This window comes from Phacochoerus africanus, chromosome 16 (assembly GCF_016906955.1).
Source record: "Phacochoerus africanus isolate WHEZ1 chromosome 16, ROS_Pafr_v1, whole genome shotgun sequence".
NCBI classification, from domain to species: Eukaryota; Metazoa; Chordata; class Mammalia; order Artiodactyla; family Suidae; genus Phacochoerus; species Phacochoerus africanus.
Genome location: NC_062559.1, coordinates 7,879,499 through 7,892,001, shown reverse-complemented (window position 1 = coordinate 7,892,001; position 12,503 = coordinate 7,879,499). Strand labels below are relative to the sequence as shown.

At 42.0% G+C, this 12,503-nt stretch overlaps 1 protein-coding gene across 1 annotated transcript in view; it reads left to right on the top strand.

The window, feature by feature from the left end:
* Positions 1-6,948, top strand: part of MGAM (maltase-glucoamylase) — a 102,233-nt gene extending 95,285 nt beyond the window's left edge. The window contains exons 45-48 of the mRNA XM_047763395.1: positions 785-873; positions 2,602-2,651; positions 3,244-3,414; positions 6,021-6,948. Coding sequence (XP_047619351.1) covers positions 785-873; positions 2,602-2,651; positions 3,244-3,414; positions 6,021-6,104 — 394 coding nt within the window. The 3' untranslated portion in view covers positions 6,105-6,948. The remainder of the gene's footprint in view (positions 1-784; positions 874-2,601; positions 2,652-3,243; positions 3,415-6,020) is intronic.
* Positions 6,949-12,503: the final 5,555 nt, after the last annotated feature.

Here is a 12,503-nt window from a genome sequence, read left to right as displayed (position 1 = left end):
CTGCGCCCATGGCATATAGATGTTCCCATGCTAGGGGTCGGGTCGAATCAGAGCTACAGCTGCCTACCTACACCACAGCCACAGCAATGCTGTGACCTACACCACAGCTCACAGCAATGATGGATCCTTAACCCACTGAGTGAGGCCAAGGATTGAACCTACATCCTCATGGATCCTAGTCGGGTTTGTTACCACTGAACCACGACAGGAACTCCTCTATTTTTCTTAACAAAAGGAAAAATAAGCCCTATGTTATAAGTATGGTTATCAACATCATTTTGCCGACGAGCAAAGAGAGGCTTCAGGAGACTACGTGATTAACTCAGAGTCACACAGTCACTAGGCAGTTGAGCATGGACTAAAATCTGTGTCTGATGTCAAACTAAAATTCTTGCAGCTCTAATCACTTGATTACAAAAATTCAGTTGAAAACTGGAGAACTTAGTACATCTGCAAACGGAACTCACTATATGTGTATTTAGGAAATTAGGTGATGAAAGCTTGAAACAGTAGGGAAAGAAAGGAAGTGAGTGAGTTTGCTTGTAGTTAACTTATAGATATTGTAGAGCCCCTATGGGCTTCTGGAGCCTTAAAGGAAAATTCCCCTTGATTGATTCACTCATTCCTGACATGAGCCAATCATGGAATGAACTAGAACTGGATCGCACATCTTCTGAATCCTGATACCCAGGCTTTGTATCATGAAGCACTTCCTTGATGTTTTTATGACTATCCTGGGCTTTTTTTTTTTTTTGGCTCACACCTCTCTCCTACCTCACTGCAGCCGTCAGAAATTCATGGGCTTCAAGGTTGCCTTGGATGATGAGGGGACCGCTGAAGGTTGGCTCTTCTGGGATGATGGGCAAAGCATTGGTGAGTAAGGGCCACCTAGGATTCATTCACGTCAAAACCATCCTCTGGGTTCCTGGGTATCTGATAGGGCTGCTATTTCCTTTCTGTGTTAAGAGATTCTTTTTTGTTTGTTTGTTTTGCTTTTTAGGACCGCACTTGCAGCATATGGAGGTTCCCAGGCTAGGGGTCCAATCGGAGCTACAGCTGCCGGCCTACACCACAGCCACAGCCACGGCGGATCCGAGCCATGTCTGTGGCCTACACCACAGCACACAGCAACACCAGATCCTTAACCCACTGAGCGAGGCCAGGGATCGAACCCACAACCTCATGGTTCCTAGTCGGATTTGTTTCTGCTGTGCCACGCTGAGAACTCCTGTGTTAAGACACTCTGCTTAAATAAAGCCGTTTGTTACTGTTAAGTGTATGGCACATATTGTACATGACCCCAGTGCCTCACGTATATGAAGCTTAAGCCCGAATCTCTCACCATTATCTAGCTGTCCTGATTCGCCATGGAAGATGGCAGGATAGGAGCCATAAGGAAAGTTTCTTGGTGACCAACTGGGCTGTGCTTCCATATATGGTTTACATGCAAGGGCACATTCCCTCATTACATGGTTTACTGTCCCAGAAGGAGAGCCAATGGCTCTATAAGCTGGCCTGTTTATGAGGGGGAATTTCCCTCGAGGCCTTTACAGGAATTAGTAAACTCTCGGGAGGGTGTCTCACGTACCATTGGTTATTGCAAGGCCAGCGATGCCCAATACAACTTTCTGCAGTGATGGACATGTTCTGTATCTTGCCGTCCACCATGGTAGCAATGAGGCTTATGTGGCTTTTGAGCACTTGTAATGTGACAAGGGCATCTGCAAAACTGCATATTTACTTTTATTTAATTGTAATTAATTTAAATATGGTTAATGAGCTACTTTTGGCTAGTGGCTACCGTCTTGGACAGCACAGCTCCAGAAGATCGCCAGTGTCCTCTGACTGAAGGACAAGCAACCTAGGAAGAAGCAAGCATATGGGAAAGAGTAAGAAAGCCACAAACGTGGGGTGTAGATGGGGGCACCTGTAAGCAAGGCTCTGGCTAGCCCACCTTTTCTGGATATGCTGAGCATCATCTCTCTCTCAATCTGTGGCATAAATTCAGGATAAAAGACAAAGAGTCTCTTCTCTGGAGATTGTATTTAAAAAATTACCTACTACTTCTCAAGATAAACTGACTGAGACACCAGTCCTGGTGTTTGTGATGTGATTGTATGTGCACGGGTGTGCAAATTTGTATGCCTCTAGCAGAAGGAATCAGGAAATGCTGCATTGTTGTTGCCGGGGCGTAGGCCGGCAGCTGCAGCTCTGATTTAGCCCCTAGCCTGGGAGCATCCATAAGCTGCGGTTGTGGCCCTGGAAAAAAAAAAAAAAAAAAAGAAGGAATCTGGAAATTCTTAGGTGACTGCAAAGGTGTCGGGCATGGTAGACCCCAGCAAAGAGATGTGGATTAAGAGGGATGTTAGGAAACTTCCATTATCCCGATATGACTCTGTTAGAGGCGCCTGTGTACACTCATTTCAAACATTTTGTGCAAACCGAGGTTGGGTTCAGAGTCTGACCCATCTCCCAAAATGGAACTCTGTAAAGAAGGAAAATGAAATAAAAATCATCCCTACCTTCTCAACCAAAACAAGTATGCAATTAGAATTCTGGCGCAGAGCTCCAGGTCACGCTTACTTTGTTGTTTGCCTGCAGATACCTATGAACAAGGACTCTATTACCTGGCCAACTTTTCTGTCAGCCAGGTGAGTGTGACTGGTACCATGGGGAAGGGAGCGCTCCTGGCTTACTAGATGGTAATGCTGGAGGCTGGACCTCCTAAGGTCTACAGGCTACCGTCTAGCTTTCCTTCACTGTTCATCGTCTTAGTTCCAGCCTTCTCTCCCTCTAGATTTCAGATAGAGATATAATATACCCTCAGGACTTTTTCTGTGATTAAACCCATTTGTTTTTCATCAGTAACTTACTTCCAGTTCACTGAGACACAGATGGATAGACTCTATTTTCCAGCCTCCTTTCCTGCATTGCCTTGAAACAGCCTGCACATTTTGTGACTGCTCCACGTGTCATAAGATTCTGATAACTGAGATTCCTTGTTTCCTGAGAGGGGTCCTGGAGCCCCTGAAGTTGCTCACCCAATGCAAAGTTAGATGATAGTTGGCAACGGGAGGTAGGATGCTGAAATCACGGTCTCACTATCCAGTGACACAAGATGAGGGCTCTGACGTTGTCTTATTTCGTGATTGATCTGCATTTGTGCTTAAAAAGAGGTTGTGAAAGTTTTGGACAAATTTTGCCATTTTCCCCACTCTGGTTTCTTTTATCTCCAATTGACAGAATACGATGCAGAGTCATGTAATTTTCAACAAATACATCAGTGATACAAACCCTTTGAAACTGGGCTACATTGAGATCTGGGGAGTGGGCAGTGCCCCCATTTCCAGTGTGAGCATCTCTGCGAGCGGCGAGGTTATAACACCCATCTTCATCCACGACTCTGCAACACAGGTTTGTGACCAGTGAAAAGTCCAAATGGTATTTCCCCGACCCTGAGATACCTAATGCAATTCCTGGCTGCTTCGCTTCTGATTGACACCCTCTCCTGCAAAGCCCTTCAGGAGTCCCTCTGTTCAGGGTGTTGGAAGGGACAGCATAGAGGTGGAGGGAAAATTCAGGGTTTCTCATCATTAGGAATTAATGGTCTGGATCTTTTTGTGTATGTCTCCTTTCTGCAAATCTTTGTAAGCTTTGTCTTTGCCTCAGAGATCTACTGCCCAAATATCTTGAACTTAACATATCTCATCAATGATAAGAAACCATCAGTTACAAATTCCTCCATCATTCCTTGTGCCACAAAGAAAAAAAAAAAAAGCTACAAATGTATGATACAGTGCTTTCCTGTCATGAAAAACTCCTATTTTTAAACTATAGAGAGCTTTATAAAATTTCTTTAGGTAGAGATTTTCATAATTTTAATGTGATACTATAGAGGAAAATGTTGAAAGGAAGTACTGGACATTGATAAAGCTGCATCAAAGTGATTTATATTTTCTTTTCTGTGGAAAGGTTCATTTGTGCAGTATATTAGATTCAAGATATAAGTGATATCATATGGTATTTGTCTTTCTCTTTCTGACTTACTTCACTCAGTATAAGAGTCTCTAGTTCCATCCATGTTGCTGCAAGTGGCACTATTTTGTTCTTTTTTTTGGCTGAGTGGTATTCCATTGTGAACAGTAGGAAAAAAATGTATTGGGGAAATTAAAAAAAAACTTGATACATCAAAATATAATTTTTTAGCATTAAAAAACCCCAAAGTGATTTAGAAAAGGCAAACTCTACATGCAAAGAAATATTAGAAATATCTTAACCGGGAGTTCCCGTCGTGGCTCAGTGGTTAACGAACCCGACTAGGAACCATGAAGTTGCGGGTTTGATCCCTGGCCTTGCTCAGTGGGTTAAGGATCCAGCGTTGCTGAGAGCTGTGGTGTAGGTCGCAGATGCAGCTTGAATCCCAAGTTGCTGTGGCTCTGGCGTAGGCCGGTGGCTACAGCTTTGATTCAACCCCTAGCCTGGGAACCTCCATATGCCATGGAAGCGGCCCTAGAAAAGGCAAAAAGACAAAAAAAAAAAAAAGAATCCAGTGTTGCTGCAGCTGTGGCATAGGTTGCAACTGAGGCTTGGATCTGATCCCTGGCCCAGGAACAGCCAAAAAAAAAAAAAAAAAGAAAAAGAAAAGAAATATCTTAACCAATTTATGTCTCAGATTTTTCTTTTCATATTTAAATTTCTATATAGATATTTTCAATTATTTTTTGTATTATTTATTATTATTTAAAAGAAGCATGTGGGGCATGAATTGGTTAAGGCATTTCCTCTGTCCTATCAGAAGTATTGGTGATATGTCATTTCATAAAAATTCTTTCACTGCTCACTTTGGGATTTTTCTCCAAAACCACTAGCATCATGCTTTATACAAGTTTTCATCAAAGCATTTTCTTGATTCGGCCACCTGCCAGGAGTCATACTCCTTCTAAAATAATTCTTCAGTGGTTTGCATTCCATGCATTCATCACACCAGTAACAGCAACGAAGGTCACACATGCACACCGTTGTCCAGAGTGCTCCTTTGTTCTCAGTAATCCCAAGGCTGTTGCTTGCATGACACATACTGATTTCAACCTAGTCACTTCTGATGGAGCATGAGGGAGGATAATGTGAGAAAAAGAATGTATATATGTATGTGTGACTGGTCACTTTGCTATATGGTAGAAAATTGACACAACATTATAAACTGGCTATAATGGAAAAAATAAAAATTTTTACTAAATAAATTTAGAAATAAAATTTCATTTCCTTGAAATCATTTGGAAAAAAAAACCATAGTGATTTCAGGAATATCAAATATATGAAAATCTGCACCTTGGGATTACTGCAGTGTAGTGGCTCCATAACCTATCCTGGCAATAAGTAGTCTCTTCCTTTGTATGCTTACTTCTTGCTTTTTCCTAAACTATTTTTCTTTCATAATCCTTCCTGATAACAAGGCCTGAAACAAAAGTTTTCCTTCGGTTTTGTATTTTTTATTTGTTTCCTCATATTTGTGGTTTTCTTGTCAAGTAACTGCCCCGACTCCACCAAGAGCTTGTAAAGGACTTTGCCCAATTTTGTCACTGACACACAAGCTGACGCATAAGCTAAAACTTTATGGAAAGTATTTGCCTAGAAAAAAAAAGAAAAGGCTGAAATATCAGACTTATTGGCAATCATCAAGGCCCTGTGAGGAAACTGGAGAAGCGGGGAATAAAGGAAGGCTCCAAGGAATGGAAATGAGGGCATTTCCTCCAATTTGTGCGGTTGTTTCTCTTTAGTGGTTGTGTGTTTTGTTATTTAGGGTCCTGTCATCTTTTCCCTGTCACCGAATGACTCTAGGTCCTCTAAGGGATTAAGAAAGGCCCTTCTCCCCTGAAAATCTGAGGGCGGTCTAGAAGCTAGCCAATGCCTCATTGACAGTGTCAGAGTGTTATAGGGACCATTGGCTTGTATCTGATTTGTCTGAGGGCAGGAAACTTGCATCTCTAGATGTCCAGCACGTTTTCTTTGGTTCCCAACAGGTGTTAAACATTGACGTGACCAACAGAAACCTCAGCCTACATAATTTCAGTTCCTTGACGTGGACAAGCGCTCCGGATTCTTAGAGCAAGAGCCTAACTATGCATGGCTTTGAAACTACTTCTACTTCACCCTCATGAAATTATTGTGTGTTTCTAATTGATTCATGCCCAGTATGGGTAAAATATTTTATTAATTTTATGTTCTGTCTGTGGCGTAGCCCTATGGTATAGGCAGTAGGGAAGTGTGGAAAACTGGGGGTTACCTTCATGTCTCAGTGTGATTAGTATGGTCCTGATGGCGCCTCATACAAAATTTACTGAAGATTCACTGGGCACATGATGAAGTGTGTGTGTGTGTGTGTGTGTGTGTGTGTGTAATCAGGGAATGGGCCCACCTTTGCCAAATACGCAAGAGGCATCTGACCAGGACAGTTCAGATCTAGAGCCAACTAACATCTCAACGAAGTACCCAGAAAGAACATCTGCTCCCTGTGGTTATAGGGAGATGAGCTGACATGCTAAGAGCATATATAAGGGCAAGAAAAGGCAAAGGCAGGAAAGGTAAACAAGGACGATGAGAGGGAATGGGTGATGCGGATAAAAGTGATCATGACAAGGTGGAGGGTAACAGTAAGATATTAGGAGTGATAGCCTCGTGGGGAGGAAGGAAGGAAGGGCCAAGTCTCGTGAAGGCAAGAGTAAGGTTGGGATAAATCCTTAGCATGTGGGCGTAGGGCTGGGGACAAGATTTAAGCAGGAGAAGCTGAAGGAAGGAGTTTGAATGTAAAAAATGACTCACTTTTGCAGTGGTGTGCTTCAAAATATGTAAATTTTATTTCTCTACTCTGTGCCTAATGTATATAACCACAGTTGACACAAATGCATACAATTTACATGCCAAAGAAAAATAAAACAGATTTACAAGAGATTTTGCATTTTGTGGTAATTTGACCATGGGTAGTTTCACCTTGACATGAAAACTTCTTATTCAGCAAACCCTTGTGAACTGGTCTTGTTCTCTTTGGCATCAGAGTTCCCACAGGCTAACCCACAGTGGAGGATCAGATTTAGGAGTATCTACCCTTTTCCTTATGCCTCTGGTGTGGGTTTTTCTTAAGATATAAGTTTGCAGGGAGTGTACTTGGGCCAATGTTGTTGCTTTAATCCTCCTTTCAGTTACTATATCTGGGAATATATCAACTAGCAAAAACAGAATTTGCAAGACTATTGGTTGAAACACTAGATAGTTAGAATTGGGAATAAAGAAATTATATACCAATGTTCAACAGGGATATTTACTTTTAGTATTACTTGAAAATGAATGTAGGTGAATTAGAGATGACTGTATTTACTTTCCTATGTCTTTTTATTTCTTTTATTTTTTATTTTTTATTTTTTTTGTCTTTTTTTGTTGTTGTTGTTGTTGTTGCTATTTCTTGGGCCGCTCCCGCGGCATATGGAGGTTCCCAGGCTAGGGGTTGAATCAAAGCTGTAGCCACCGGCCTACGCCAGAGCCACAGCAACGTGGGATCCGAGCCGTGTCTGCAACCTACACCACAGCTCACGGCAACGCCAGATCGTTAACCCACTGAGCAAGGGCAGGGACCGAACCCGCAACCTCATGGTTCCTAGTCAGATTCGTTAACCACTGCGCCACAACGGGAACTCCTATTTCTTTTATTTTTTTAATGGAGGTATAGTTGAATTACAACATTGTTGATGAATCTGTTTCTGTTTCATATATAAGTTCATTCGTGTCATATTTTAGATTCCACATATAAGTGATATCATATGGTATTTGTCTTTCTCTTGCTGCTTCACTTAATATGATAATCTCTGGGTCCATCCATGTTGCTGCAAATGGCATTATTTTGTTCTTCTTTATGGCCAAGTAGTATTCCACTGTGTATATGTACTACATTGTCTTAATCCATTCATCTGTCAATGGACGCATATGTTGTTTCCATGTCTCGGCTATTGTAAATAGTGCTTCTGTGAGCATAAGAGTGCATGTATCTTTTTGAATTACAGTTTTGTCTGGATATATGCCCAGGAATGGGATTGCTGGGTTGTATGGCCACTCTACTTTTCTTTTTTTTTGACACCAGAAAGCCCAATTATGCCTGTGTACTCATGTGTCAATGCTTCCATAAGGCTACAGAAAAATAATGTTGTTAAGTTAGCTAAGTGTCTTCTTCTCTACCCCTGTGGCTGCACCAGTGAAATATGGAAATCCCTGGACCAGGTGTCGAATCGGAGCTGCAGCTGAGGCCCAGGCCACAGCCACAGCAATACTGGATCTGAGCCACATCTGTGACCTATGCCGCAGCTTGCAGCAACACCAGATCCTTAACTGACTGAGGAGGCCCGGAATCTAACTCCCATCCTCATGGAGACTACATTGGGTCCTTAATCTGCTGAGCCGCAACAGGAACTCCTAAGTGTTCTAGCTATCCAAATGAGAGGCTTTGGGATGAGAACCTGCACTAACTATGGAACTAGTGAAATGCAAAAAAACAATCACAAGAATGCCTTGAACAAAAAGATGGGAAATGTGTCAGCTATCCTTTGATTAGCCTAGGAAGGCTACCAGGAAGAAAAGTTATTTACTTGATATTTGAGGAATATTAATGTTGTCATCAGGACATGTTGGAGGAGATTGGCTCTGGCTGCTACAAGATGCGCAAGGAGAAGATTTCTGACTAGAGATTCCTGATTGCCAAGTCTCTGAGGAAGGCATGAAGGGGTTTATAACATTGGTAGTGTCAAGGGCCCTATTGACAGTCTAGTGGCACCTATGGTACCCTTCCTAAGAATGATGTTCCTTCAACCATAAAAAAGAACAAAAGAATGCCATTTGCATGGTTGGAACTAGAGACTCTCTTACTAAGTGAAGTAAGTCAGAAAGAGAAAGACAAATACCATATGATATCACTTATATCTGGAATCTAAAACATGGCGCAAGGGAACCTTTCCACAGAAAAGAAAAACATGGACTTGGAGAACAGACTTGTGGGAGGGGGAGGGAGTAGGATGGACGGGGAGTTTGGGGTTAATAGCTGCAAGCTATTGCCTTTGGAATGGATAAGCAATGAGATCCTGCTGTATAACACTGGGAACTATATCTAGTCACTTACGATGGAGCATGATAATGTGAGAAAAAAGAATATATACATGCATGTGTAACTGGGTCACCTTGCTGTCCAGTAGAAAATTGACAGAACTTAAGTCTCGGTGCCCAGCCCCCACCTGAGCATCTCAGGCTGTAGTGTCTGAGCCAGTGGTTCAGATGATCTGTGTCTCTCACTCTGCTTTTTGGTTCTCAGACCTGCTGCTGTGCTTTTCTCGGCATCTTGGGGATCCCTCCGACTCGGCTGATCTTTCTATTGGTCAGGTGGCTTCCCAGGGTGTGGGGTTCTTTTCTCCTTTACTGCTCTCTCTCGGGAGTGCTAGTCCCATCCTGATTCCTTTTCTCTCTCTCTTTTTTTCTACCCAGTTATGTCAAGGGTTTCTTGCTTTTTGGAAGTTTAAGTTCTTCTGCCAGCGTTCAGTGGATGTTCTGTGCGCGTCATTTTACATGTAGATGCGTTTCTTTGATGTGTTTGTGGGAGAAGGTGAGCACGTCCTCTTACTCAAGAAAAAAGAGTGTATACCTGTATGTGTAACCGGGTCACTATGCTGTACAGTAGACAAAAATTATATTGGGGAAATAATAAAAAAATAAAATAAAATAAGAAAATTGACAGAACACTGTAAACCAGCTATAATGGAAAAAATAAAAAAGAATGATGTTCTTAAATGCAAAAAGTAAAATACATACTATTTTAGAGGAATCCTATTAAAACATATGCAAATATTTTTAACTTAATATGTTAATACATGAGGTGTTTGTTAATTACCACATTAACTATAAGACCCAGCAAATGGAATTTAAAACGTGATAACTTCACCGTGATGAGCAGCATTAACAATATTCTGATGGAGTTCCCATTGTGGCGCAGCGGAAACAAATCTGACTGGTATCCATGAGGACTTGGGTTTGATTCCTGGCCTCACTCGGTGGACTAAGGATCCAGCATTGCTGTGAGCTGTGGTGTGGGTCACAGACACGGCTTGGATCCCATGTTGCCGTGGCTGTGATGCAGGCTCCAACTCGACCCCTAGCCTGGGAACTTCTATATGCTGTGGGTGCTGCCCTAAAAGCAAAAAACAAAACAAAACCCCCATATTTTGAAGTATCTACTATCATTTCTTTTTTAAAATTGAAGTGTCGTTGATTTACAATGTTTCAGATGTACAGCAAAGTGATTCGGTTATACGTATATAAACTGCGGTAATGACCGCAGTTTCTTAATGTGATATGAAAATATTGATGATTCTATTTTTGAAAAACTCGTGCACTGCTAAAATTACTGTGCTCTGCTGTCTACATTCATAATCTAAGGAATTTCAGTTAGAGAAAAAAGATGTATTTTTTTCCATCTATATTTAGAGATTAAGTTATATCCTCTGTAGTTTTGGGGACCTGAGTTCAAGAACCCCTATATTAAGTTATCAGCTCCCCAGACTTCATTTTGCAACTCAGACCCTATGTAGCTGTTTAATTGTTGCAAGGGCTCCCAAGGCTCAGTCTGTCACCTTCTCTTGAATTCATTCAACTTTTGGCTTTTAAGCAGGCAGTTCCATATGGACATGAAGACTTCTAGTCTAGAATTAGAAAAATTCTGAGTGGCTCTGGGAAAGGGGGTTCAGTGGAGGGGTTGGCTCTGTGGCGCCCTCATTTTCTCTCTCTGGAGCAGAGCTGTCCATTTCTAAGTATAACACTGATCTTTCCTTGTTCCATCACAGGTGTTAGGTCTGCTGGTCGAGGCATTTTATGCTTCTTCCCTTTTAGCAAGAAAACTCGGGAGTGGAGTTCCCGTTGTGGTGCAGCGGAAATGAATCCAACTAGGAACCATGAGGTTGCAGGTTCAATCCCTGGCCTCGATCAGTGGTTAAGGATCCCGCGTTGCCGTGAGCTGTGGTGTGGGTTGCAGGTGCAGCTAGGATCCCGTGTTGCTGTGGCTGTGGCTGTGGCCAGCAGCTATAGCTCCAATTCGACCCCTAGCCTGGGAACCTCCATATACTGTGGGTGTGGCCCTAAAAAAAAAAAAAAAACGAAACAAACAAACCTCAGGAGCAATTTTTAGGGTCAAGAGACTTGGTTAAGTCACTCTGTCTCTCTGGGATCATATTTCCTTGTTTGCAAAATACTGTGTCAGACTAAAGCTGTGACTTCCAAATCATGGACTGTGCAGAGACCCCGAGCTCTTTGTTGCCCTCTAAGAGTGGGGAGAGAGTGGGATGGAAGTGTTCCGAGCCTCCACATTGGATTCAGTCATTCATTTATTTACGTACTGGAATTCTAGTTAAAGAATCTTAAATGTATATAAATATATATTACATATATGTAATATATTGAAATATATCTTCAAATATCTATATAAAGTGTATATGTTATTTAAATATATGACATATATTAAGTATATACTATATATAAAATTATTCAAGTACAGCATATATGTGTACATCCTCACATACATTACATATATCATATGAAAACATCATATGTAAAACATCATATCACATACATTACGATATATCATATGAAACATCATATGTCAAACATTTGAAAATCCTAGTGCACTAGATCAGCAGTCCTCAAATGGCTTTGTCCCAGCACCTCTTAAAAATTATCGATTCCAAAAGCTTTCGCTCATGGGGTTATGGCTCTTGAGAGTTATCATATTAAAAATTAACTACATTTTCCAAAACAAAAAGTCAGAAGATTTGCATTATTTTCCCTTTTTACAAATCTCTTTAAAATACGGCTTAATAGAAAAAAAGGAGTTCTCATATCTACTTCTTCATTCAGTCTTTTGTGATATCACGTTATGTATGTAGCCCCTGGAAAACTCCACTGTGTGCCAGTGAGAGAAAGAGAGTAAGAAAGGTAAGATAAGGGAGTTCCCTTCGTGGCTAAGTGGTTAGCGAGCCCGACTAGGATCCATGAGGACGTGGGTTTGATTCCCTGGCCTCACTCAGTGGGTTAAGGATCCCGCATTGCCTTGAGCTGGGGTGTAGGTCGCAGACGTGGCTTGGATCCCATGTCGCTGGGGCTGTGGTGTAGGCCAGCAGCTGTAGCTCCGATTCAACCCCTAGCCTGGAAACTTCTTTATGTCATGAGTGCAGCCCTAAAAAGAAAGAAAAAAGAAAGGCAAATAGCTCCTCAGTGTGTTATGAGGTAGTTTTACCTCACAAACCTGAAAAGGTCACAAGGACCTCCCAGAGGTTGACGCCCAGTCTACACTGTGAGGATGGCTCTGCCCATGGAGCCATATCCATTTGTAGCTACCCCAGAGCAGCTCCCCAAAGCCTTGGGTCCCAAAGCTTCCCAAGGACCTGTACTTAACACTCCTGGCCAGTTCTGAGGGGAACGTGTGG